Source organism: Penicillium diatomitis, assembly GCF_028827545.1.
Source record: "Penicillium diatomitis strain IBT 30728 chromosome Unknown utg000001l_segment0_segment0, whole genome shotgun sequence".
Lineage (NCBI taxonomy): Eukaryota > Fungi > Ascomycota > Eurotiomycetes > Eurotiales > Aspergillaceae > Penicillium > Penicillium diatomitis.
Genome location: NW_026623173.1, coordinates 1,917,475 through 1,943,882, shown reverse-complemented (window position 1 = coordinate 1,943,882; position 26,408 = coordinate 1,917,475). Strand labels below are relative to the sequence as shown.

Sequence of the window (26,408 nt, the reverse complement as noted above, 5' to 3'; positions counted from 1 at the left end):
CAGCCGTACTTAAGCCACACGCCGGCCAGTTAGTAGTATGGTGGGTGACCACATGCGAATCCTGGCTGTTGTATGTATTTCCTTTTTTGTCAAAGGAAATCTGGTTTTGCTCAAAAGTTGACATACCTACTACCTAGTACCTACTTGCCTTCTGGAACATTCGTTCTGCAAGTATCCTCTCCGAACACGACTCTGTGGCTCAGTCGTCTGATTCTCAGGAGCTTTCAAATAATCTTTCTCAGTCACTATCTATCGTAGGGTACTGAATCCGCACGTGGGGGTGATGTAGTAATTCAAAATATTTATGACATGCACCCTGTTGTGCGCAGTCGCGAAGTTGGCAATCGACCTTGCGCCCTCGACATGCTTTAAATTGGTACTGTCATGAACAAAAGCCAAACTGTCGTATCGAATCATCAGCCGGGCCACATGTAGATCAGTATCATGATATCGTAACGTGATGAATCTACAGGTCTATATTCAAAGGAGATACGGTAAGATCAAACAATCTGAATCAGATTGAACCGGGTGCTGGAGTTGGATAATCCGTTCTCGTCGTCAGCTCGAGAACCTTGAGTCTTCCGTTAAAGATGACCAGAAACACCTAAAGATAGTAGAGACTCAGAGAGCCTCTTAGATATCTGCTAAGCACGTGTTTGACCGTTTGTGAGCGGACTCAAACTCTGAATGGTAGCCTTGACGGGGTCCTATCAGAACACACGCATACAATATGTTTTGGTTTCTTTCCTTGTTCTCAGAGAACATGACAGGAAGATCGATTCCGTGTGTAGATCGTATTCCATGGCAAAAGCTTTGATCATCTGACGGTCAGGTCGAAATAGTTGTGAAGAACCACCATTTGCCCGAAGACAAGCAAGATACTATGCAAGAAGAAATGCAATACCGATTGCAACTCACAGTACTTTGCCGGGAATTTGAGTCTGGTATAACTAGGAAGATTCCGGTGCCTAGACAGGGCTTTTTCCAAATGTACAAAGCCACGATACTAGTCTTGAGGTCGTCCAAGACTCTCTGCCCGGTGTGGTCAGTATCGTCCAATGTAGGCAGGGCAGGGCTCAGTCCCGCTTCAGTAGTTTCCACATCGACGCTCCATTCCCACAGGCAATTTATATCATTACCCATCCATGCCACGGCCTCCATCAAGTATGAGCATCAACTTTTGGCAAACAGGTTCCAGGCGTGTCTCTCTATCAGCTGTGTGCAATTTGCGCATGTCTGTCATAGGGGGTTTCTAGATGCCGCCTCAACTCTGGGTGAGGGCTGTGCTGCGGCAAGGACCACTCGTCTTCGTGTGAAGTTACCCGATTCAGAATGTTGTGGGAAGATGACGGACTGGATGGACATACACTTGCCAAAATCGCAGGCCTTTCGTCATTCGAAGAAGCAGGCAGCAACCAAGTGTACTCAAACACAGAGAAATAATGCCACAATGCGTATTTGTATATTTGCCCGAAGCCCAAGGCCATCCAATGGCGGACGTCTACAAAAGTTGGCTCCAGTCCAACGTCGCATTGCTCAACGACACTACTGATGTTCATCAATATTGAATATGTATGGTTTTCTCTCGAATCTGGCTCTAGCTGCCCTAACACCCTCTTCTGGTCCCTCCACGGCATGCAAAGCCTCGCCTTTGGATGCTTCTTGGCCTTCCGTCAATGAATGGACTGCCCTGAACAGTTCCATTGGGGGAACCCTCGTTCAAGCTGCACCTGTTGCATCTTCTTGCCTCAGGGGAAACCCGTTCAGCTCGTCTCTCAACTGCACCGAGGTCCAGAATCACTGGTCCTATGCCGCCAACCACTCCGGATGGCCGGAAAGTAATGACTACTCTATCTGGAACAACAATTCATGTGTGCCCCCCGGGGTAGACGGTTACACTGAGGATAGAGGGTGCAGCATTGGAGGAATGCCTCAGTACATCGTGGACGCTCGCTCTGAGGTACAAGTTGCAAAAGCAATGGCATAGGCGTCGGACAGGAACATTCGTATTGTCATCAAGTCTACTGGACATGATCTCAGCGGCCGGTAGGTTTTTATTCCCTCGATGAATCGGGCCATTATTCTAACGCCCCGATGATATGTATGCAGATCAACGGGAGCATATTCGCTCTCTATATGGACGCACAATTTCAATCGCATCCAGTATCAGCAAGGATGGCGGATCCCTGAAAGCAATGATACAGCAGATGTTCTGATCTGTGGTGGTGGAAACAACTGGGGCAACGTTTACAACGCGGCTCACAAAGTCGGCAAGACGGTTGTGGGAGGAGAGGATGCAACTGTGGGCCTCGGAGGCTTGATCCAGAACGGGGGTCACGGAATTTTGTCGAGTTCATATGGCTTGGCATCTGACAAGGTCTATCAAGTTAGGGTGGTGACTCCTACCGGAAGAATCTTGGGTTGCGAACGATGCACAGAATCAAGATCTTTTCTGGGCCATTCGAGGTACTGGTGGAGGACAATCTGGTGTCGTCACCGAATTCGTGCTTCAGACTCACCATATTCCGAAAAATGTGGTCACGGGGGGTCTGACCTTCTATCCACAAAGCAAAGACAATGCTAGCGCAAACGCGTCTTGGTCTGCATTTGCCGAGGTAGCGTCTTCACTTCCGGATCTGATGGATCAAGGCATCACTGGCTCCGTCATGGTAGCCACGAGAGAAGGAGCTATGAGCTATACTGACCAAAGTGAAGCACTTGCGGGGCCCTCGGTGGTGCTTGGTTTCCTCATGTACAACTCCACGGAAGAAAATATGAATGCGACCTTGCAGGACCTGGCGGCAAACCTCACTCGTGTCAGTCTCAATCAGGTCAACTTGACCTTGACATCATCCGAAACTCAGGGCTACTGGTCATACGCAAAGCCCGATTTTCTCGCTAGTCGTTCTGCAGGTGCGACCAGCTTAACTTCGAGTCGACTCCTCGGAAGAAAAGAGCTATCTGACCTTCCCAGGTCTGATCTGATCCACTACCTTCAACAACTCTCCGCTGCTCAAGTCATCAAGTCGGGCACTCTGCTTGTGTGGGGTCTACAAGGTGGAAAAGGGCCGGCCGGCACCGCCGAGATTAGGCGTGGTAGTGTGCTTCCTGCCTGGCGGACAGCCTACGCCCATGTCATGTCCTACGGCGTCTCAGTCAACGCTACTGCCGACCCAAGCAAGGCTCTGGCTGCGGGAGCAGAATGGCTCGAGACTGTCCTGGAGCCCGTTTGGCGGAAGTGGGCGCCCGATACCGGATCTTACATGAATGAGGGCAATCCGTTCTCCAGAACTTGGAAGCATGACTTCTATGGCGAGAATTATCCGCGACTCCTTCGACTGAAGCAGAAGTATGACCCAAGTGGAAGCATCTTTGTATGGAGTGGTCTTGGTAGCGATCACTGGCGCTACGATCTGCAAAGTGGCTTGTTGTGTCGAGTCCACCCGCAATAGAGAGACATGTTCAGGAAATGACTGGGAGCGGGCAGTGGCCAACTGGACACGCTACTGAGCTTAGCAACCATTGTGATCTGGGCATTCAATTACAGCCACAGGATAGAATGGTAATGAATATAAGCGGTGAATGGCCAGCATTCAGAGGAAGAAAATGAGCTTGTTTGCAGGTGTAGGTCACGCGACACAACGATCTTTCGCTTCGTCGGCAGCATTGACAAGGATGTTAATTCGTGATATTCCTGTTCGCATAAAGTGTTAAATGGCCGGAAATTTTGCTCGGATGAGATACTATTAGCTAGTAGCTACTATTTTGTGGCTTGGAGCGTAAAACAATTGTTCTATGGCAAGGAGCCGTGCTCGATACTACTAAAGCAGTGAAGTAACCAGCAAAGCTGATCTGGAATAACCTGAGAACGGAAACCTTTCCTCGCACTGATCCTGCGCCCAAGGGTCCAGCAATCAAAGTTGAATACCGACTGTTGGCAGATTGGATCTGTAAGATCTCGGCAACGGATCACTAAAACAAAGTCGGCAAACAGGGCTATGGTATCATAGCAAGAGTCTCATGCGATTATGAGGCGTTTTTGATAAGACAGCGACATACATAGTCAATGCCATTGTAAGCTTTCTTACTTTCTTGCTTTATTCAGCCCGCCACACCTGGATTTGAGACCCAAATTGCTGGAACATGATTTGGAATATGAGTACGAGACGATTGTCGTGGTTGGAGGCAGCTCTAATACTAGGAAGTTTGCTCTTCATGCGCGCCCGCCTTGCTGGCTCTGGAAGACTCATCACGAATGCTATGATCCGCAGTGGCGGGAGTCACGCGCTTCGTGACTTGAGGACCACTCGCGTTTTCGATCGGGACGCAGCTGATGTGGAAGGTCAAATCCGTGCACTTGTTGGCGACGACCTGTTGTCCGCCATCGGCACGGTCAATGCAGCTTATGGAGGTGCCATCAGTCATCTACTGGCACTCTCACTTCGGTTCTGTACTAAGGAATGATTGCTGGCAATCTTGCTTGCCGGAGAAGCCGATCCTGTAATTGCAGCTACGAAGACCGCGGGCTTCAAGAAAAACCAAGTGCTCGCAGCCGGGGACCTGCACCGTGATTTATTAATCCGTCTCTAGCAAGGACTACCCGGCAAATCGAAAACGACTACTTAAGGCTCTTGAACTTCCAGGTTGCAGATGACCTGGACGTTCTCAAATGTCAACAAGCTGCTGGACAACTATCGGGACGGAAAGCGCCATTCAAGACTCACGTTCATCCTCATCATGAAAACTAATTGTACGTGAGGTTGATCAGTGAGTGTGGTGCGCATGAACGTCGTGCCATGCCTCCTAAGTAGGAATTCTGTCAGTCCTTCGGAACATGGTAGTTCTATGGAGAAGTCTATGGAGAAGTCTATGGAGAAGTCTATGGAGAAGTCTATGGAGAAGTCTATGGAGAAGTCTATAGAGTAGGAGTGTTGTGGTGAGCTCCGACGTTGAATCCGTGGACACACTCCTGGCTCCTGACTGTGCCCATATTGGTCTGTCGCACGCCTGACCCTCATCAACAGCTGTTCCGCATCGGCATCAGAGTTGAGCTGGCTCCCTCTCAGATTCTGTACATTGATAAGAAAACGTAGAGCATGGAGCGGCTGGAACTTGAACCCACATTAAGTCACAGTCATAGGCCCGTTGCGAACTTGCGAACATCCCCCCGGATGGGGCTCCGAACCCACCGTCCCCACTTGGTTAAAATGCGAATACGCTGGAAATTACCTAAAGCGGTAATGCATGCAAATACTGTAGTATCTTATCCTCTATCTACTCTTCGTGGATCTCGGATCAAGTTCTAAAAATACTTTATCAAGTCAAGTTCAGACTGATTCACGGTCACTGAAAACTTTCGCGTGTAGCGGGCCTAATCCAGATTATGGTATATGATTCTTAAAGGGAAGAATTTAAGTCTGGCAATGGGAAGCAACCCTCTTCAGACAATTATTCATTTTCTCCCTTTCTTTCTCCAAATCTCCTACCACCACTATGACGCGCAAGCTTCAGAGCGTTGGTCTTTGTGACCTCTACTGGAACAATGTCGGAAAACGAGGTCGAACCCTCCGTGTCCTCCGCCCTGCGCAGCTTCTCTTCGCCATCATCGTTGCCATCCTGTACGGCATTGATCTCGTCCATGTGACGAACATGAACACCAGCGCCTCTCCAGAATGGGTGTACGCTGAAGTTGCAGTTGCTTTGTCTGGCGTGACGTCACTCGTGTTTTTCCTTGTACCTGTCGTTCACTGTGCATGGTCAATCTGGGATGGCGTACTAGCGATCATCTGGCTCGCCCAGGCCGGTGTTTTTGGAAATATCTTCATTACGCAAGGCACGCTGGACGAGCCTCACGCAAGCGCGACGTTGTCTCTGGCTTGTATGCGCGCTGCTGTCTGGGTGGATCTGATCAATCTATTGTTGTGGCTTCTCACATGCATCCTAGGCATGACGCGTTGCTGTTATACTAGAAAATCCCGACGTCAACAAAACAACACACCTGAGAATGCTGTTCGATCAATAGAAAAAGATGCGGAGAAAGGTGTTGACTATTCACCGAGCCTTGTGGTCGACAAAGAACGGGAAGAGTGTGCTCCACCGCCATACAGAGAGAACCAGAACCCTGGTGAGGTTCTGACTGCCTGTCTCAGATAGGGTAATGAAGAACCCTCGGTTCTTGGGGCGGTTCTCTCAAGGGGCAAGATTTGTCCCCAAATTGCGCTGGACCGAGTGTTGACACCTGCACCGAAGATGGGTACGTCGGTCCGACTTTGTGTATCGCTGACAAACTCGCTGACAAACTCGCTTAGTGTTATATTTGCCCCAATTCGGTTGAGGTTCGTTATCTCTTTTATTGTTTCCATTCATCTGGTTCACGAATTTAAGAACGGTGTCCTTCGGCCATTTGAAAAGAGGCGCTGGGTTTTGAGAGTATGAATGTATGAATGTCTGGTCATTCTGCCAACAAATGATACTGAATCACATGCGCCGTGGAGGCTGCAGATATCATTACAACCTGTCTATAGATATACCGTGAGCTTCAAAATATCAAGTCATCTGTGACAAGTCCGACCTACCAATGAGTGTCAGGAACGCTGAGATATAGATCATTTTGAATATATTATGCTACAGGGGACCCATGCCATTCTGGAATAAAAGTGGAACAAAACATCAGCGATCAGAATTGTCCGAAAATGGCCAACGCGCACTTCTTCTTGTTTGTATGACATGTGATTCTGCCACTCACCACAGTCCATAGCTTAGGTAGAATCTCTCCCCCATAGCAATCTCTCTCCCCATCTCTCTCACACATCGATACTGCTGCCCCTACAGTAGCCGTATCCCATCAATATCCTATAATAGTATTTAAGGCTTTACTTCGCCTTCCTTATTTCTTCCTTTTGTGATCTCAGAGGTATACCAAAAGGCGGGTGCGGGATCAACTGACTATATATACCGTTGAATGCAGACTATTCGTATCGAATAGTCTAGCTTAGACCTTTTGGCTTAATGATAATACCAGTGAGCAACCGCACCGGGATTCGAGTTTCTGTTTTCCTCTTCGTCTTGGTTTCTTTAGTATATAGGACATAGTTACTTCACCTTCTTCCCTCTATACGTAGGTTCTTATAGCTGTATTACCTAGGAGTTATAGTATATTCATCGGAGTTTGATACGGCGACCCCTGCTCTCCCTAATAGGCACCCCCTCTACCTGAAAGAGGCTGAAATTTAAGGAGTCTACAGCAAATCTGGTGATTATTAGGTATAAACCCATGACTACTTCTGAGTATATTTACCGCCTATTCCCATCCTCAGGCTCCCGCCTTCTATGTAGTATATCCATCCACCTGGCTATCCGCTACTTACGGAAGATCCGAATTCCCATAGATGCTGGCTTGTAGAACCAGAAACCGGTTGTTTCGAGGTTCTTCTCTGGGCTGATCAGCTCAAGACGGTATGAGCGAAGTAGCTCAGGAATGACCTTATACAGCTCGCACAAGGATATCTGTTCAATGGTCAATCGTGGTACTAGGTCTCCCCAAACAAGTCTGCACCCACATTCTTTCCCATACATCCTCTGGAACCAGCTCCGAACTATAACCAAGACAATCAATACAGTTTCTGAATCTCGTTGGGATTAACTCACCTGGAGGATGTATCTCTTCATCTTATCGGCATCTGGCTTCAGCCAACGATCTGGATTATATTCACCTGCATCATCTCCAAAAGCCGCTTCATCGAGTTGCATGACCGCCGGGTTAATTCCCACACGAACTCCGCCAGGAATCCACTTCCCTGAAATCTGGCAGCCATTCGATGGCACCTGTCGGGGCATTGTGAGTGCCACGCTGGGATGGAAGCGGGCGCCTTCCTTGATGCACGCGCTCAAATAAGGCAGCTTGCTCGCTTCATGGTAGGATACATGCGGAAAGCTCAAGTTGCCCCGCTGCGTGGCTTGTGTGATCTCGTTGTTGAGGGCTGCGTGAACTCCGGGATTTTTCAGGATATAATATAATGTGGTGGATAGGTGAATCGCTGTTGTATCACTTCCAGCAAAGCTAACAACCTTTCAGTCTGCGGATCGCGTGGGCTGAGAAAGTATTGAACTTACTATCCTCCAAAGGCCTCCAGCTTCACATCATCGATCTGGAAATCAAGCTTTTCGCCTTGATCTTGGTGGATCTTAAATACCTTGGATATAATATCAACACGTCGGATAATGCCCTCGTCTGAACTGGAGTTCTGAACATGACCCTGAACAGCAGAGTGCGCTGCAGTGGCCAGGTCATTCAATGCCGAAAGCGCATTTCGTGTCTCGGAAAATAACACGCCAACAAGCATGAAGAACGATCGGAGATATGATGGCATGACAGCCGAAATCGCCATGGCAGGGATCAAGGTGTCGGTAGATTTCATTATGCCAAGATGGTCGCCCTTTGCTTTCATCAAACCAAACATTTTGCTGAAGTAAAGCTCGCCAATGACGTCGTAAGCGTACCTATTCTTGTTTTAGATATGCCCAACAACAAAATCTGAAGTTGCCTCACATTCGCGCCCACTCAAGCAGGTCAATCGATGTTTCGTCGTCTGCATACTCCCCAAGTCGCTGCAAGAGAACATCTGTGCATTGATCAATGTACGGCTCTGACTGGAGAATGCTTTGCATAGTATATACGCCGTTGACAATTCGACGCCTTTGAGCATGGACTTTCTCATCAGTGGATGTGAAATGGTCGGGGTATCGGGCTATTGAGCAAGATGTCCTTAGTGCTGATCGAATCCCCCCGAAGCGATGAACTTCTTACTATAGGGTGCGCGGAAAGCCAGATAGAAATCAGTCTAACGAAAGGTTATTCTTTGTTCTTTCCATGTGATTGCGTTCACTCCTTTTTTCCAGAACTGACTTTGATAAATCCAGTATTGACGCCGTAGATAGTCTTGACAGCCTCGGGGTCGCTTATGGAGAGCTCGTTTGGCGCAACGCGAACAATGTGACCTATTCAAATCCATTGATAGTGCGCAGGGTAGAAGTTTTTCAGAGATATCTTACCATAACGTGCATGGAGTCGTTTCTGGACCTCGTGGGGATTCCCGTTGATCACAGAGCGCACAATCCAGGCTCGCGACACTGAAGCACAGAATGGACCTGGAAAAGCTGCTAGCGGGTGGAAGACCCGTGTGTAGACAATCCATCCAGTCCAATAAGCACCAATCAAAAGGCCAAGGCCTTGGAGCAGGCTCTGGACTGTGAGTTCCAAACCGGTCGGCTTGAAGGTGTCCATTGTGGATGAGAGTAGTTGAAAGACAACGTAGTGATGTGGGATAGGGATTTCCAATAACTTGCAGTTTTGAACCAGGGCCCTGGTATATATGCCACTGAACTTGCTAAGTGGGGCTATCACTGGACCAAATTATCTGTACTGTATAGCCTTTTCTTAGTTTCTAGTCACTTCGACGATTCTCTATCTTGCCAGCTATCAATCCCGGGTTCGGATATAATGGCCGATTATCTAGCACAAAAAGACAGCCTTGTCGCCAATGATCAACTTACAGAAAGAGAACGACCTCGTGGAATGGGACCGCAAGAATATGTACTGAATTTGGGAAAATATAGCTCCGATTGTTCAAAGGCGTACATTCATCAAGTCTGATAAAGGCAGTGGTAGCCGGCCAATGGGGTGTACGTCAAATTTACCCCTGAAACAACCATCTTTACTGACGTTACATACAAATTTTTGGTGTACTTATTGGACGTTTCGCTACCTTTGAGGGGCGAATGAAGCTCGGCTAAGAATTAGCCGGGAACGGTCTGGCACAACAGACATGTTGCTAGTCTACCTAAGATAGGGATCGTGCGGGTTATCCTGGGCGCCTCGACGATGAACCACAAAGGCTCCAGTCGTTCCATCATCATAGTTGAAACCAGAAGAAGGGACAACATTTTCGAACTTCGCATTGTCCTGATGTCCCCTAAACCGAAGGATAAAGGGGGGGGGGGGGGGGGGGGAACAAACAAAACGAATGGGAACGAAAACTCGGAAAAGTCAGCCTTACCCCGGTCAGGCTAAAATGGGGCCAATTGATAAAAGACCCACTTGGACCACTCACTACTAATGCAGTATTTCTATATGAGAGGCTGGTGTCACACTATAGTACACTATGTTATACTCTTATGTCTAGTTGCCTATAACCCCCTTGTTGAATACAATCATTTCTTTGTTCACCGAGTGATGAGCCTGTAAGACCCTGATCCGATTCACTAGCATACCACATCGAATATAAAGCGTTACCCTGGCTAATCTTACTTTGGAATCTCACCTGATTTCTCCCACCGCAAAGCCCATCAGCATATGATACTCGAGATGCGATGCGTATCAAAGGCCATGTTAATATTCGTCATGCTGGGTTTGGCAGCGATGTCTTCCGCATTAGACATGCCGCTTTGCGCAGTGAGCTTCTCCTATTCCCTGGCTACGGACTCTACTGATACTCCCAAAGATAGATTGCATGTCGGCTAGTATCAAAAGCTCGCCCTGCATTATGCACGATACTTCTTGTATCTGTGCAAATGCCCCGTTACAGTCAAATTTGACAGCGTGTATCCAAGCTAGCTGCACCGTCAGGGACGGTCTAAGTAAGCCTGGGATGGGTGCCGCTTCAAGTGTGAGTATGCTTATCAATGAATTCAGCTGCAACGAATACAACACGCACCATGTGTCATAGCCCAATTCGCGATAATTCTCGGATCATCAAAATCACTAATTCGGTGTTCGGGGCCCTGGCGATCATTGCAACCCTGATTCGAAGCATGGAGTTTTGCAAGCACTTCGGCTTTGAAGATGGGTTTGTGATCTTGAGTCTTGTGAGATGCCATCTATAAACTATCCGCTACATTCTTATTAACCATCGCAGCTTTTGAGTGTGAGTATGGGTATGTTAGAGTTTTTGAGTGAGTGCTTTGCAATTAGCAATGAGCTAGTCTGTTCTTGTTTTACTGAACCATCGATTCAAGTGGTCGACGCAGGCTACGGACGTGATATCTGGACGATATCTTTTTCAAATGTCACCCTTATTCTCAAGGTACGCGTTGCAGAAGCAGGTCCCTCTTTCCACTTACTGACGGGCCTACTTAGTATAATTGGGTTGTTGAGATGCTCTATGTCGGCGCTGTTTCCTCAATCAAATTGGCTTTCCTCAGCCTTTACCTCCACATTTTCCCAAATCACGGACTCCGAAGTGGAATCTACATTACTATGGGAATAGTGGTCGCTTACTTCATCGCCTTTTTCTTCGGAACTTGCCTCAACTGTTTACCTGTCTCATATATCTGGACTTCATGGACAAATGAGACCAGGGGTAATTGTCTAAATTTCAATGCCTTTGGAATTGCGTGCGCAGTTCTCAACATAGTCCTCGACGTGGTTGTGATGGCCCTGCCACTTCGCGAACTTGCGAGACTGAAGCTTCGGCCAGTGAAGAAGAACCTGGTGATGCTGATGTTTTGTACAGGATTTTTGTGAGTGAAGGGACTACGCGTGGACATTCAAAGAGAAAGAGAAAGAGAGAAATTACTATGTGGTACTGACAAAAGGGGATTTTGTCATAATAGCATCACGATCGTGAGCATCATTCGCCTTAAGTCGGTCGTGACATTTGCCCATACAAGCAACGCAACATGTACGGAAAGCTCTACGGTTCTTGTTGACTAGTTGGACCACCAATGAAAGATTGAATTCACTGACAAATGTCCACAGACGATTTTGTGCCCGTTGCATACTGGTCGCTCATCGAAAGTTACACAGCAGTGATCTGTGTCAGCATGCCAGCAATGCGCCGCCTGTCAAAACGTCTTCTTGACCCCTGCATTGGCATTCCCCACTCATCTGGGATAGATCCAAAGACAACTGAGAGAGAAAAGAGTTTCCATCTTCAGCGAGTGGCCGGGCGGCACTCCCGAGGTGTCTCTCTCGGAAAAAACATCAAGGCCTCTGTGAGCCAGGAGCCCCTGACTCGCCAATATTCGGATGGGATAGAGCTGGCCGATGTTGTCGAAAGATCGTGAAAAGAAATCTCATATCATGCCATATTTTGGTCATACTTGACCCATTAGGGAGAAATATGGACGGAAATCATGACGAGACTGATGATATTCTCATTCTCAGCAGGGTTTAAATCATGACGTGTGAAACGCTTCGGAATGTCCAGCAGAAGATCGAAACCCGGATCCGTGGGTCAGAATGTCAGATCAACTAAAATCGCTACGGACTTGAATCTAGAAGGAATATACAGGTCTGATGACGCGTGCGTAGGTAACGAGCTCGGAGTATAAACGGAAACCTGCCTGGTCAATGGAAGGAACCTTTCCGCTCTCTAAGCCTAAGTTGGTTCTGTACCACAACAAGAAAAGAAAATGTGGAAACCGATTGATCTTGAACTCAGAGTTCCCTAAGACGTCAACTCCATAGATGGAACTTGAGACTTCGACCAAATAAAAGGTTTTTACCTTCCGCGAAGCCATGTACGCACAAGTAAATTCCCCACGACACCGTGTATCTATCGTTGAGAGACAGTCTCTCTTATTCCAGAACGAGGAAAACACTCTCTGCTCTCGGTGCCAGTCAAGAGAATCTCAGTAGTTCTTCATAGGCACCGGAGCAGCGTTTGCCTTGGCTAAAGTAGAACCTTCCAATCCATCCATGACTTCGAGCGTGATATAATTGTCTCCTCCAGAGAGATGATTCAAAGCTATGTTATCCTGCGGGACCAGAAGCGCCGCACCGAGTGAGTAAAATATACCAGCAGTCAAGGCTGTCCACTCTACCAGATCTTTGCTAAAGCCTCCACAATTTTGTGTGCTCACCTTGAGTTTGACTTATATAAATGGTGTCGCCGAAGATGTATACTTCCTAGACTTTTTTGCGAACGTTGGAAGGGATAGGTAGATTGCGCTTGGAAAGCTTGACGAGACGACCCACCTTAGCTATCTAGGATCATGTCGTCACTTTTCGAATGCTGGAGAGTGAGGTCGATCTGAACCCAAGCGTACCTAGTAGGTGCCCAGAAGGTAACTCGAAGGAGGCGGATATGTCCTCCAGCTGAAATCCTCAGTTTCAATACCAGACTGGTGTAGCCCGGGCATCTAGGTAAGCCGGTATTCCCCCGACATCAATTTGGTATGGATATCCACGAAGATTACCACGTACTACGTCTCTGTGGACTTCCAACTTAACTACGAGCACCAAACTGCACGGAATAAGGCTACAGGTGCTGATTCCCTCACAATGTTCTGTTCCGTGACGAGAATTGTATGTCGAATAGGGCGGGAATACTATATATTTACCGCGAAGTGCATTAACATGGAGTGAATTTATAACACAATTGAACTAGCATTTGCCTTTTCAAATACCGACTGTCCTCCAGTCCGGGTCTACCTATGCCAGATCAGTCTTGATCTGCAGTTCAAGTGTCCAGTGCAGTCGGTAAGCATGATCTCGTCTTCAGTTCGCAGTACACAGAAGCTAAAACTAGACAACGGTTATACATAGAGTCTTCGATTGATCCTGATTCCTTTTTGAATCGCAGAGTCATAATGAACTGATCTCCACCCTTGCGAACTCTAAACTATGGAATGTCATGATGGAACGTCGTTCATGACACAGAAACATTGCGTCTACCCATTAACCTCAGAACGCCTGTGGTCGTCCCGCCGTCAATCCTCGATGCCGCTATCGCTTGCTTTCCCATTACTAGGGCGGTATGTCCATTTGACATATCTGATACTGTGAGTAGCTAGCTTCAACATTACCTAGAGACGTGAGTAACATGATACCGATTATTGCTCAGTCACTAATATTCATGGTTGCCGGAGGATGATAGGTAATGTCAGCTTACTTTCCACCCCAAATTTGCTACTCATATTCTGAAAATCAGTTTTGCAAATCACATACGACCATAGGGTGTGGAGAACAGGGCTTCCCGTCCGCTCAGCCGTACTTAAGCCACACGCCGGCCAGTTAGTAGTATGGTGGGTGACCACATGCGAATCCTGGCTGTTGTATGTTTTTCTTCCTGGCAAGGTTATTCATGTTTTTATTGTCTATTCTGATTAGTTGTATTATGTCTCAAGCCTTTTATTCATGCGCTAAGTATTCCTCGTCTAATAATCATCAAATCCTATAGGATATCCCTAGTATTACTCCAATTTATAGAACAACCGCCTAGTAATTGTAGTTTTGGTTTCACAAAATCATTAAGATTGATTATTTGAATTTGAGCTAGATCAACTACATACGACCATAGGGTGTGGAAAATAGGGCTTCCCGTCCGCTCAGCCGTACTCAAGCCACACGCCGGTTAGTTAGTAGTATGGTGGGTGACCACATGCGAATCCTGACTGTTGTATGTTTTTGTTTTTGGCTCAAACTCATTGCCTCTCAACCTCACCCGTCATTAAAGTCGCCGTGTCAGACGTTCGAGCTGTATACAAAGGTCGTTGCCCTTCTCTTCTGGAATACTGACAACCTGGAAATGCTCAAAACCCCTCGGTATGACCTGAGGTCTCGGGGATAAATAGACGTCCGCTCTAGCAGCCTCCATACATGGCTTAAGCATACTTGTCACCCACCAAGCCTGTAAATGGGGGCACCTTGGTACTACGAGTGCCTAGGATTGACACTAATTGCACTGTTTCCCAATTGAGAATGCCTCGTACATACTTTGATTCAGAAGTTTACAAATGCGTGTAGGGATGTTGGAAGGATAGTCTTCAGGCATTGAGAATGAATAAATCAAGTCATCACTCTAGCATGCCGTGAGCGGTTGCAGAGGGCAGTTTAATATGCTGTCGCAGCCGCCATGTCCCATTTGTGAACTTGACAAAGGGGGAACATGAACCATCAGCCGTGAAAGAGATACTTTCTAGACCCCCAGATCGAGCATCGACTGCTACCTTGAGCGACCTCGTCTGGCATGGTAAACGAAGACCATGACATTGTGTCGAACCGAACGAGCCTCACGTTGTCAACCTTCATCATCGTAACTCGTTCCTGACATGAGGGTGATCGCTAAGCCGTACCTGGCAGAGCAAGGCAGAGGAGCAGAGAATCCGGCCAGGGGCAAAGGTGTGACATCGAGCTGCTGGGATTCTGGACCTCCAAAAGGCTAAGAAAATCATGCACGTGAGACACGTAGCCGCACGAAAGCAAATATCCCTCCGCGTTCGGTCATTGTCACTATATCGGTCGCCTAGACTGCTCTGAGTGTCCGTCAAAGGTCCCGACCAGGGTGTCCCGGGCGTTTATGCCGGAGAGAGCCCAGTGCTTGGCCTTCGCTGTTTGTCCCGCCGAGGGAATGAAACATGCTGCACAGCCAGCCTATTTGGCATTGGTGTCGATCTCCGAGGCGAATGCAGGAGAAATCAGCGGTTACGGTGTAGTATCTCAGAAGCGGCCTCTCTTTGCGCCGCCCCGACCACCCCGACCACCTCGACCACCCCGCCCACCACGCCCGCCACGCCCGCCACGACCTCGAGAGCTTTGCATCTTTTCCAAGTCCTGCTTGCTCAGATTCAATGTACCTCCGGAGAACTTGCCGATCGACGAGCCTCCGACACCACGTTCTCTGCGCTTGTTATCCGTTTTGGCGACCTTGCTGGGTTTCTCCAGAATGATGCCGTTCTCTTTAGCCTCTCGTCGTCGCTTCTCATCTTTAGAGACAGCTTTTGCCTTGATACCCTTACGGAAGGCATCAGGCATGTTCTTCTGTTTGTAAAGGGACTCCTTGGCTCCGAGATCTTGCATGCGTAGATCTAGCGCTTTCAAACGGTTCTTGCCAGTCGGGGCAAGGTCAGAAGCTGACTCCAAGAGGTGGGATTCGCGAAGGAGACGCTGGAGATCAAGATCGTTTTTCAGGTTCATCGCTTCGTGGGCGTCGTCCTCTGAGTCATCCTTTTTCGTTACTTGAGCGGTCTTTTTCTTCTCGTCCGCGGAGGTGGGAGGCTTAGCACTCTGTTGATGGGTGATTAGCTGATGTCGAACGACACCCACGACACACTGAGACGTACCATGAAAGCCTTGTACGCTTTCTTATCCATCAGGTCACTTGCTGACAGATTCGCATCCTTATGCTCAACGACCTCCACTTCCGCTTCCTCGTCGCTTTCGTCACCGGAAACACCATCCCAGTCCGAATCCACCTCGGACAAGTCTTCATCCTCTTCATCCTCTTCATCGATGTCCTCATCTCCGGAAGAGAGCGCGTCACTTTTTCGCTTCGAAGAAGCACTGGTCTCAATCGGTTCGAATTGCGCCTCGAAATATTTGCGGAATATGTCCTGAGCGTCATTTACCGGAGGGGGACTTGGCTCTTTCTCATCGCTGAGTCTCGCAACAACGGCGGTATCTTTTCTCCTTTTGACAGCCATGCTTGTAGTTTGCGACGACCAACTTCGCGGGCTAATTCACAAAATGTAATTAACTGGTCAACATCTTATTCTTCCCCGAGACCTTTTTTTTGAAGGGTTTCGGCCGAAGCTCAGTATCACGTGTGATAAGATAAGACCCACTACACGGAGATCGGGGAGACACCGGAGGTGCCCTTTTGCACGCCATCGTGTCAGTCTCATGAAACTATTGTTACATACATCTCAACATTCACAATGACGCAATTTCGGCCTTGTATTGACCTTCACTCAGGTCAAGTGAAACAGATTGTGGGAGGCACACTCAGCCAGGTCGCCGGAGATTTAAAGACCAACTATGTCTCCAAGCTTCCCGCCAGCCATTATGCGGAACTCTACCGAAAACACAACTTGCGCGGCGGACATGTCGTCAAGCTGGGGCCCGGCAATGAAGAGGCTGCGCTAGAAGCATTGAGGGCTTGGCCAAATGGTTTACAGATCGCCGGAGGAATTACGGATCAAAATGCGCAATATTGGATCGAACAAGGCGCGGAGAAAGTAAGCTTTGTGTTCCCTCACCCCGCAATGGAATGTTTAGCCCCGCGACGACGCCGCGAGTCTGTAGTTGAGTTGCGCTTGGTCGCTGTTTTGGTTCATCTGACCTTCGAATCTAAATTTATACTCTGATTGAACGGTGCAATTTTTCGCTCTATTCTCAAGATCTTATACTAATTCGAATCAATTGGCATCTGTAGGTGATCATTACGTCCTTCCTCTTTCCCTCCGGCAAGTTTTCACTCGATCGACTACAGTCTGTCCTAGCAGCCCTGGGTGGTGACAAGTCCAAGCTGGTTTTGGACCTGAGCTGCCGCCGGAAAGACAACACATGGTTTGTAGCCATGGACCGGTGGCAGACCATCACCGAGATGGAGATTTGTCAAGGTACGACACATGCTTTATTACCCGGGTGGAACAGGAAACAAAAGAACGGAATCAAGAAAGCTCTACTCTAGAGATATGGTCGGACGGCTCACTAATCATATGCGAATCTCGCAGAATCCATCGCTTTACTAGAGCCCTACTGCTCCGAATTCCTCATTCACGCTGCAGATGTCGAGGGCCTTCAGCAAGGTGTTGACGAGGAATTAGTGTCCAAACTTGCTGAATGGTGTACCATCCCAATCACATATGCTGGTGGCGCTCGAAGTCTTCACGATCTCGAAAAGATTCACAGCAGCAGTCGAGGCAAGGTCGATTTGACTATCGGCAGTGCGCTGGATATCTTCGGAGGCTCTGGTGTGACGTTTGACGAATGCGTTGAGTGGAACAAAGCTCATCAATGAACCATTACACGTGTATAGAACCCCGTTCGTTGGAAAAAAAATGAATTCAGAACGCATGCCTCATTTTTGAAGCAAGGTGCTGGTCGCCGATATTTCGCTTTCCAGTCTCGAATGCATGCCGGCATTCAATTGCTCCGCGCTTGGTACTCATCATCATATCCAGAGACTTCAGAATCTCCTTGCAATAAGGGGGCTGTCTTATAGTTCGACGGAGCTGCCCTCAATCGAGACAAATCCAGAAGTGACGTAGACAATGGCCATATACTAAATGTTTGTAGGACGTGAAAATCGCCCTTGGTACACGTGAATGCAGAGGTTACGAAGCTTGATTGGAAAGGGGTGGGAAAATTCTTCTGATCGTTGAAAGCGCAGCGTCATTTACAAGGAAACAAAGGGTGATAGAAACACACTGGGGCCAGATCTTAGGGCCAACGGGCATGAAATTTCGTGAAGTGTCTTCATATACCGTGAAGGGAATACTACTAGTAGTGTGTTCGCTTAAATAAGATTATCTCTTACGACATGTCATGGGCCAAACTTTGGTGTGAATTCGCAAGTACCAAACAATGTTCCCGGCTTATCTGCTATCAAAGAGACCTGGGCGAAAAAGACTTCGCATCTACAAGCACTGGGAATACCAGGGGTTGGAGACGGTGCAAGTGAATCCCGCCGCACATTGAGTTGGACCGGTCCAACCGTTACCTCCGCATTGACCCCATCGCGGAACGGTGCCGCCGCCAGATCCGGGCGAGCCTCCGGTGGGTTGGGTGCTCACGCTTGTTGTTGTGTGGCTGCCTCCGTTAGTCGATGTGGTCGTAGAAGGCGAGGAGCCGCTGCCGGGGGAGCCGCCGTCGGAGGAACCGCTACCTGAGAATCCAAACCAATCCATATCGCCCGATCCGTGAATGGGAACCGTGTGGCCGACGCCCGAGGCGAGAATGCCCTGCACATTGGGACCCCATGTGGTAGTAGTGTAACCGGACTGGGGGCTGTTGTTCTTGATCGACTGGGGAGCGTTGTAGTTGTATCCGAAGATATTGGCCCACTGCTTGCAGGTTTCCTGGTAGTTCTCGGGGTAGAGGGTCGTGTCGATGGAGCCGTGGTAGATCTGCATGCGAGGGCGAGAGCCAGTGTAACCGGGGTACATAGCCCTGGCGATATCACCCCAGTGCTGGGGGGTGGTGATGCTCTTACCCTGTGCGCAAGTGCTGTTCCAGGCATCGGCTTGATTGGCGGCCGAGTAGAAACATCCGGCGGGAACACCGTTGTAAAGACTGGCGGCCTTGAACAGCTCCGGGTAGGTAGCAGCCATGACATTCTTCGCATCAATGTTGGTCAGTTAAAAGTTACTCATTCCCTTCATGATGGATACTGCTGAATGTATTTGGAGGGTCCACTCACGGTCATCATCGCACCCGAGCTGGATCCGGTGACGAAGATCTTGCTGGTGTCCACCTTGTATTGTTGGGTAGTCCAGGTAACCATGTTGGCGATGGAGTTGCTGTCACCACCACCGTTGTGGGTCAGGGCAGCCTTGGAGCTGACGTCCCAGCAAGTTCCGCTGTAGGGACTCTCGGGATAGATGACAATGAAGCCATACTGCTCAGCCAGCTGAGCGTAGGGGGAGCCAGTGTAGTAAGCTTGGGCAGTTCCAGTGCCTAGGTCATGGTGGTAAGTCTTTGTACTGTGGAAATCAAGGATATCAAGAAGACTATATCAAGACAACAAATCCCGCTTACAGTAATGAATGGCAACAACGACACCGGGGCTGCTGGCCAACTTCCGGGGAACGTAGATAAACATCTTGGTTCCGGACGGGTTGCTACCATAGTTGGTCACCTGTTGCAGCGACCCAGCGCTGACCCGTTTCGCAAGATTGCCAGCATCTTGGCCGACTGGACTAGCAGTGGACAGGCTCAAAAACAGTAAGAGAGTGGTAAGGAAAGAGAAAATGGAGCCTTTCATCTTGGCGGTGGGCAGCTATGAAGCTGCTCTTGGCAAAAAGGAATGGCAGTTCGAGAAGGAAGACAGTTGGTGAAGACGAAGGGAAAAACAGTGCTTTCAGTTGGGATATTGTCAAGCATTTATGGAGGCTGATCTGCGAGAAGCTCCCTCTCGCTCCTCTGTCGGTCGTCTTCAGCGTGGCCGAAAAGGTAATTGCTCCGGCTGGTTTCATTCTCAGAAGGATTGCGATCCATTTTGGCTGAATGCGAATAATGATATGATTCATAGAAGGCAGGTCTCCGGACCACTGGAAGGCAGGGATCTGCGCTAGCTTCGTCGCCTCCGCTGAATCTGGTTTCCGAACCTGGGCCGACTTTCCTCAGGCTAAGAAAGGGCGTATCAATCCTCCAGGGGTTCCCCGCACTGTGAGCTAAGTGATGGGATTTTTGCAAATTCTGCAGAGTCGATGCTCGTCATGACAGGGATTCTAGACTCACGAGGTCAAGTATCACCGCGATGCGTCCACTCTGAAGAAACTCATTACCCCATATTGCCCGTAGTACGGCACAAGTGCCGGCACACCATGCCCGATTTGGCGCATGCGGACCCTCCCCACTCACGGTCACTCCGTGTCTTGGAATTACATCGACCCTCGTGTGAGATTCGGGAAGATAAAACACCCTGAAACACTTCCAGGCCAGCCACCTTGTTCTTTTCCAGGCTCTAGATTCAGGGTCGAGGTGCGAGGTTGCGGGTTCCACCAACTGGGCTCTACCCAAACCCTTTGAGAGCGGTCCTTGATCCCGGAGCTTGAATCAGACTTGAGTTGGTAAAAAGGCCCTCGGGATGTGCAGAACTTCGTCTGAGTTTTGGTTAAAAGTCAAGCTTGCATCGTGGTGAGTCTGCACACAAAAAAGCTCTTCCCCCAATGAGCTTTAGTTTTTTGTATCACATGACAAGAGCACGAGACTCTGTCGCGGCTAAAGGAAATGCGCAACTGTTGTCCTCGCAACTTCCCCAAAGCCAGACATCGCTCTTGATCCGGTGCCGTCAGTCAGAGAGAGACGTGCGATTCTCTAGCGAGGACGGTGGCGTCACTCATGTTCACCCGGAAAAATGGCGAGATGTGGTAGTTGACCATTCCGGTGCGCCAGCTAATCCTAACTGGGTTTGGTCCAAACAATGCGAGACTGGCTAGCAGGAGTGAGACGTGGTCCTGAGGAAATTTAGCAAAATTTGCTGTGTTCTGAGCGACAAGGGTGAAGGTGCATATTCAATAGTAATACTGATCTTTGAATCTCGTACTGATTGTCTCTTGATTTGCTTCTCGAGGATCTGCGAGTGCGTGTTTCTCATCACAACTTTGCAGTCGACACAGGCATCATGAGACATCGATGATATTCGAGAAAGCCACCCCATAACTTTCCATTTTGGCCTTCTTGGGCGGTTTCAGAGAAGCTTTAAGGGAGAAGCTTGTTGAATTTCCTTGGAAACAGTGAGTGCGTCAGATACGCGTTGAGTTCACGCGCACGCAGACCACTGATATTCGTGCCCTGCTGGATATACTGATCCGCGGGTCGTGAGAGCTCGCTCTTGAGTCGGTAGTAGTGGTGCACTGGTGACTCGGTGGCTCGGTGAGTACGAGTACAGGACGGCCAAGTGGATCGCCATGTGCTCGACTTGTATGCGCCGGTGGGACTGAGTGGAGGAGTGGAGAACCATCTTTCGTATTTCCGGACAATTTTGGTCTGACACACGAATCATACAAAGTCAGGGTCTGGCCTGCCGAAAACACCCCACCCGGCAGGTATGATCAAGTGTGCTGCTCCGGTGGGACAGGCAAGCTGGGATAAAATGCGTCTGTCATTAGGAGGAAGATAGGAGGAAGTGCTGGGTGCAGTGCGGTGGAAAGCCAAACCTCGATACGGAAGGATCAAAAGACCCGTGACAAGGGCTTCTTGGATCTATCACATGAGCAGTGTCACGTTCTCGGACGAGATTGAATTACAACATCTGCTGCAAATTGCACAGCTGGTCATATCCATTTCAACAACTTCTCGTCGTCATCGTCTGGTCAAGCCGTTTCAAGTGACCTGAGCTCATCTGACTTGAATTCATATCATAGAGTCGCCTCAGCGCTTTTTGTCATCTACTGGGAAATCTGCAAGATACGGAAGAGATATGCATTTATCAACTTCAAGCGGAAGATGTGACACACTTAGACAGGCAAACAGAACAACTTAGGACGATTGTCCTGAAGTTTTCTGGCTGAAGATTTGCAACCCCCACCATATGCGTTACCCTGTGATGGACTTTTTACACATTATCACTGACACTCTCCCTAACTCTACCCCTGCCCATGGTTCTTATGCGCAAGTTGATTGAAAATGCCTCTCAATGCTTACATGCTCACTGCTGCCCCAGAATTTCTGGCTCGCTTCATTAGTGATCAAGTGCCAATAAGCAAACTACCACAGCATGACAAGTGCCAGATTGACACTGTTGTAGGAGGACGACCAAGTTAATGCTCTGTGTTATTACTTGCCCGAGCAAATCCCGATCCATGTCAATTCTGTCGCGAATAATATTACTTTTTACATGTGCATTCATTCGCCCCTGAATCTTGGGCCCATGTTCGCCAAAGCAGCTTTGAAGTTTGATTCTGCACCGAGACTGCTGGAAAGAGCTACGACATGTGATGGACCTCCCAACATCCTAGGATATTCGGCGAAATCCGTACACGGTGATCAATAATTCACAACAAGACATGTAGGCCAGATTTTGAGTGTGGTGACATAAATCAATCGTATATTCGCAGAGCACCGCCTTCATGACATGAGAAAATCGGAGAAAATCGGCGGAAAGGAAGGTCAAAAAGGAGATATCAAAAGCGAAAATTGCACTTCGGGAGTTTGCCTTTCCACGTCTAAAAGCTGAATTACTTGAGTGTATGTTTCTTCCCATGTAGGTGGCGCGACTAGTCGCTCCTTCAGGAGCTGGGAAAGTGAACCTGAACCAGAGACGAACGAGAAATAAACCCATTTGACCTCTCGTGCGAAAGACCTCCGGCACCACTCCGGTCAAACAATGTCAACCTGCAGTAATTGCATATTCGATCCACCGACGATCCCCCGCCGAGGCTGAAGAATCCGTAGAAACTCCGGTGGGGTCGGCATTTCTAAGCTTGCTCCTTGTCCCTCGTCCTCGAAATTCCACACACACTAATGCATCGTCCTTGGAGAGACAGACTTTTTTTATCCCACAAATAGTAGCATTTGGCCCAGTTGAAAGGAGATGTTGCATTCAATTGCGGGGTTGACATTTGCGAGGAGGGAGGTTGAAGTGGAGGTTTCGTGGCTTTCGTTGTAAAGGCCGTAAACTCGGACTCGGACTCGGACTCGTGTGTATGCTGTAGAGCTTCTATCTGCGCAGGTTAGAAGAAAGATTTGACGTGGTCAGGCAATATCACTTCCGTCGACACTCCTCGACACGTACGAGATGTATCTGAAAACGGCCTTCCTGGTCGCAGGCCTGGCTTGGGCACAAGGGGCGTTGGCCTCTTTGGAAATCGTCTGTTATTCCACCGTCCCTCAAACTGCCCAAAATATACAGAGAGAGAAAATGGGGCTCACATGAATAGGTGCCTGGTGCTACTTGGACTGCGGGTGGCACGAACCAACATGTGCAAGCTCACGGTGGTGGTACGTAAACAATTGAACGCACATGATGATTCATAGAAAGCTGACTTCAAGTTGCTTCTCAGGTATCATCGAGGAAAATGGTGTCTACTACTGGATCGGCGAGAACAAGCTTGACGGGAGCGCCTTTCAATCCGTGAATTGCTATTCCAGCACCAACCTGGTAGAATGGGACTTTGTCGGAGAGCTTTTGTCCCGTCAGAGTAGCGGAGATTTGGGGCCAAACCGCGTCGTCGAGCGCCCCAAGGTCATCTATAACGAGGCCTCTCGCAAGTATGTCATGTGGATGCATATTGACAGCAGCAGCTATGGCGAGGCAAAGACTGGCGTTGCTACGTCGTCGAGTGTTTGCGGAAAGTACAATTACCTGTAAGGCATATCACTCCATCCTTCCTGAGAAAGAATTCACGCCGGCAGAGTGTTAAGTCTTCGATTCACAGTGGGTCATTCCAGCCTCTGGGCTTTCAGTCACGCGATATGAATCTGTTCAAAGACGATGATGGATCAGCTTACCTCCTGACGGAAGATGTAAGTTTGTCAATGATGCGATTTCAATCCCCCGCGTGCAGATGCTGATCTCTCCCTCGTCACTGCGCAGCGTCCGAACGGTCTCCGAATTAACAGACTGACCGATGACTATACGGGTGTCGCCTCGAATGTGTACCTGTGGCCAGACCATATTGAGGCACCAGCGATGTTCAAGAAAGACGGCGTATATTTCATGTTTGGATCGCAGTTGACAGGTGAGAACTGAGCAGCCGCCTTGTAATGACCATTCATCACTTCTACTAACAATCCAAATGACAGGATGGTGTAAGGTCTCGCATGGTCTGACGACAGATGCTCTGGCACTGACACCAAAATTCTGCAGCAACAAACGATAACAAATACAGTACGGCCACAAAACTCAGTGGTCCATGGAGTTCCTGGAGCGATTTTGCCCCCAGCGGGACGAACACGTACAACTCTCAGACCTCGTTCATCCTAAGAGTTGGTCCGAACGTCATGTGAGTGTGAAGCCTGAAAACCTATGCTCCGTGAGAAACGACACAGCAGAAACGCTAAATGCAATAGGTACATGGGTGATCGGTGGCTGTCCACGAATCTGATGGCGTCAACCTACATCTGGCTACCTCTGACACTGTCGGGAAGGATTGCGAAGCTCGTGAGTAGAATTCTTCATTTGCTCAACCTTGCCTGAGCGCAAAGAAGCCGTGGCCAAAGTGAAACTGACCCGTCTGCCGGCAGACTAATGAAGCCAGCTGGACCATCTCTCGCCAGAGTGCTTGGGCACCAGGCTCGACAACAACATCTTCAGAAGCCGAGTCATCCTCGAACTCTCTTGCCAATGGTGCCAGAATACTCTCTTGCAGTAATTGCTCGGGTGGCAAGTCAGTCGGTTACCTTGGCGGGAGCAGCAACGGCGGCATCAAATTCAGCAGCATCTCCACCAGCTCAAGCGGCATGACCACGGTTCAAATTCGCTATGAGAATGGTGATAGCACACAGCGATACGCCACGGTCACGGTAAATGGTCAATCACACATTCTGGCATTCATTCCATCGCGAAATGGAAACACGCCATCCTCGTCAAGCTTGAATGTGAACTTGAACTCGGGGAATTCGAACGTGATCAGTATTAGCGGATACCAGGGCGGATGGGGTAAGTAATGCTGAACCCGATACAATGCATTATCGGGGCTGCTCGACCTCGAGTATTTGAAGACTGACTTGAATCCTAATTCTAAGCACCGGATATTGATCGTCTGTTAGTGCCACAGCACTAGAAGGGGAACCGAACCACACAGGAATGCGTCTTCACGGACATTTGACTGGTAGTTAGTGAGTGGTTTCATGTCAGCGCGCAAGGACTCAACTATGTCTTTACTCGGATTCAAGAATTAGCCTAGAGATACTTCAATAGGTTTCAGTTCTGTACTTAGATGCGCTCAGCAGTAGATTGAAGGATAAGATAGAGCTGATTGTGTAGAACTAGACAGGATCCGCATTCATCTGACTGGTGATCATCGGATTCGAATGGATGCCTTGCACCATGCCAAAAGCGGTTTAGGCTGTTGAATCAGCTCCGCCCGCCAACCTCCGTAACCTTCAATCGCTTGCTCCTCTATTGGCGTCACAGCTATCTCACAGTCTCACCTCCACGACGCCATCTTATTCAGTGCGCATATAGCAAGCTGCTGCTTCTCCAACCTCTCTTCAAGCTCTGAATTTGCGGGGTCGTTCTGCCTACTACCGCCAAGATGAAGCCAATCGTGTCGGCGATGAACGCCTGGTCCTGGTAGGCTCTCTCTCGACTTGCTACATGCATGTCCACTCCGTTGAAGAAGACAATATCTAACCAAGTTGTCGCCCTACAGTGTCGTTATTTCTGTGTTTGCCATTGTCATTCTTTCAGTTCTCGGCTCTCTCTACGGCGTATGTGAATCGTCTCACCTCACGATTTGAAACCGCTTGCGCTTGTCGCCCGATACTCGCAAAGCAATAACCGTCAAGTACTGACAATATACGATCTTTTACAGAGCAATAACCACACGGTGATGGGATCTGAAGAGGACCCTGAGGATGGTCCTGCCGTCGCCGCTTCTCTGTACACTGCTGTTGTCGTCTACGCTGTACGTCATCTCACATTCCAGCCCCTCCGTCGAAGCTCGCCGTCGCTCGTCTACAAGTTCGCCTTGAGCTCGAGTCATACTACCAGTTTGAAATGTTGCTGACGTGTTGATCGATTTGGATGTTAGGCCTTCTTCGTTTTTTGCGGTTTCCAAGCTTGGCTCCACCTTCGAGACAGCCGAGGCGGCGCCATATCACTTCGGTAATTCAAGCACTATATGAAAAGCAACAACGACCACATTTTCCTTTGATTTACCTACTTCTGTCGTCTGCGTGGAGGCGGTGTTATTTCAGTAGCCTTCAATTTCTGGCTTCATTATAAATTCGGGATTTTTCTTCGGGGATAAGGTGTGTGGATTGGAGAGCGCGAGACGCAGGAGACCTGGGCGCGAGA

The 26,408-nt window shown here is 48.8% G+C and overlaps 10 protein-coding genes across 10 annotated transcripts; 6 read left to right on the top strand and 4 right to left on the bottom strand.

Annotated features, from left to right (window-relative positions):
* Nucleotides 1–1,570: 1,570 nt before the first annotated feature.
* On the top strand, nt 1,571–3,452 carry N7539_000576 (putative isoamyl alcohol oxidase; the record flags this gene model as incomplete). The annotated part of the gene is made up of 4 exons (XM_056930180.1): nt 1,571–1,960; nt 2,021–2,046; nt 2,110–2,386; nt 2,439–3,452. 4 exons carry the CDS (start codon nt 1,571–1,573, stop codon nt 3,450–3,452), a joined length of 1,707 nt encoding a protein of 568 aa, XP_056794473.1.
* Nucleotides 3,453–4,197: 745 nt separating this feature from the next.
* Nucleotides 4,198–4,425, bottom strand: N7539_000575 (uncharacterized protein; the record flags this gene model as incomplete). Its single annotated transcript, XM_056930179.1, has 1 exon — nt 4,198–4,425. The coding sequence occupies one exon, from the start codon at nt 4,423–4,425 to the stop codon at nt 4,198–4,200; it is 228 nt and encodes a 75-aa protein (XP_056794472.1).
* A 1,068-nt stretch (nt 4,426–5,493) lies between these two features.
* Nucleotides 5,494–6,153, top strand: N7539_000574 (uncharacterized protein; the record flags this gene model as incomplete). Its single annotated transcript, XM_056930178.1, has 1 exon — nt 5,494–6,153. One exon carries the CDS (start codon nt 5,494–5,496, stop codon nt 6,151–6,153), a length of 660 nt encoding a protein of 219 aa, XP_056794471.1.
* Nucleotides 6,154–7,359: 1,206 nt separating this feature from the next.
* Nucleotides 7,360–9,283, bottom strand: N7539_000573 (cytochrome P450; the record flags this gene model as incomplete). Its single annotated transcript, XM_056930177.1, has 8 exons — nt 7,360–7,506; nt 7,560–7,595; nt 7,648–8,059; nt 8,113–8,499; nt 8,549–8,747; nt 8,807–8,840; nt 8,906–8,997; nt 9,052–9,283. The coding sequence occupies 8 exons, from the start codon at nt 9,281–9,283 to the stop codon at nt 7,360–7,362; spliced, it is 1,539 nt and encodes a 512-aa protein (XP_056794470.1).
* A 1,068-nt stretch (nt 9,284–10,351) lies between these two features.
* N7539_000572 (CFEM domain-containing protein) lies at nt 10,352–12,063 on the top strand (the record flags this gene model as incomplete). Its single annotated transcript, XM_056930176.1, has 6 exons — nt 10,352–10,450; nt 10,500–10,664; nt 10,914–11,081; nt 11,135–11,517; nt 11,611–11,678; nt 11,756–12,063. The coding sequence occupies 6 exons, from the start codon at nt 10,352–10,354 to the stop codon at nt 12,061–12,063; spliced, it is 1,191 nt and encodes a 396-aa protein (XP_056794469.1).
* Nucleotides 12,064–15,439: 3,376 nt separating this feature from the next.
* Nucleotides 15,440–16,422, bottom strand: N7539_000571 (uncharacterized protein; the record flags this gene model as incomplete). Its single annotated transcript, XM_056930175.1, has 2 exons — nt 15,440–16,006; nt 16,063–16,422. The coding sequence occupies 2 exons, from the start codon at nt 16,420–16,422 to the stop codon at nt 15,440–15,442; spliced, it is 927 nt and encodes a 308-aa protein (XP_056794468.1).
* A 234-nt stretch (nt 16,423–16,656) lies between these two features.
* On the top strand, nt 16,657–17,741 carry N7539_000570 (1-(5-phosphoribosyl)-5- ((5-phosphoribosylamino)methylideneamino)imidazole-4-carboxamide isomerase HIS6; the record flags this gene model as incomplete). The annotated part of the gene is made up of 3 exons (XM_056930174.1): nt 16,657–16,956; nt 17,154–17,340; nt 17,455–17,741. 3 exons carry the CDS (start codon nt 16,657–16,659, stop codon nt 17,739–17,741), a joined length of 774 nt encoding a protein of 257 aa, XP_056794467.1.
* Nucleotides 17,742–18,360: 619 nt separating this feature from the next.
* axeA (putative acetyl xylan esterase) lies at nt 18,361–19,706 on the bottom strand (the record flags this gene model as incomplete). The annotated part of the gene is made up of 3 exons (XM_056930173.1): nt 18,361–19,059; nt 19,143–19,381; nt 19,481–19,706. The coding sequence occupies 3 exons, from the start codon at nt 19,704–19,706 to the stop codon at nt 18,361–18,363; spliced, it is 1,164 nt and encodes a 387-aa protein (XP_056794466.1).
* Nucleotides 19,707–23,183: 3,477 nt separating this feature from the next.
* N7539_000568 (glycosyl hydrolase family 43 protein) lies at nt 23,184–25,170 on the top strand (the record flags this gene model as incomplete). Its single annotated transcript, XM_056930172.1, has 10 exons — nt 23,184–23,255; nt 23,326–23,386; nt 23,449–23,752; nt 23,824–23,911; nt 23,982–24,126; nt 24,191–24,196; nt 24,255–24,390; nt 24,458–24,548; nt 24,632–25,046; nt 25,133–25,170. 10 exons carry the CDS (start codon nt 23,184–23,186, stop codon nt 25,168–25,170), a joined length of 1,356 nt encoding a protein of 451 aa, XP_056794465.1.
* A 474-nt stretch (nt 25,171–25,644) lies between these two features.
* On the top strand, nt 25,645–26,118 carry N7539_000567 (uncharacterized protein; the record flags this gene model as incomplete). Its single annotated transcript, XM_056930171.1, has 3 exons — nt 25,645–25,682; nt 25,762–25,819; nt 25,924–26,118. 3 exons carry the CDS (start codon nt 25,645–25,647, stop codon nt 26,116–26,118), a joined length of 291 nt encoding a protein of 96 aa, XP_056794464.1.
* Between the last annotated feature and the right edge of the window lie 290 nt (nt 26,119–26,408).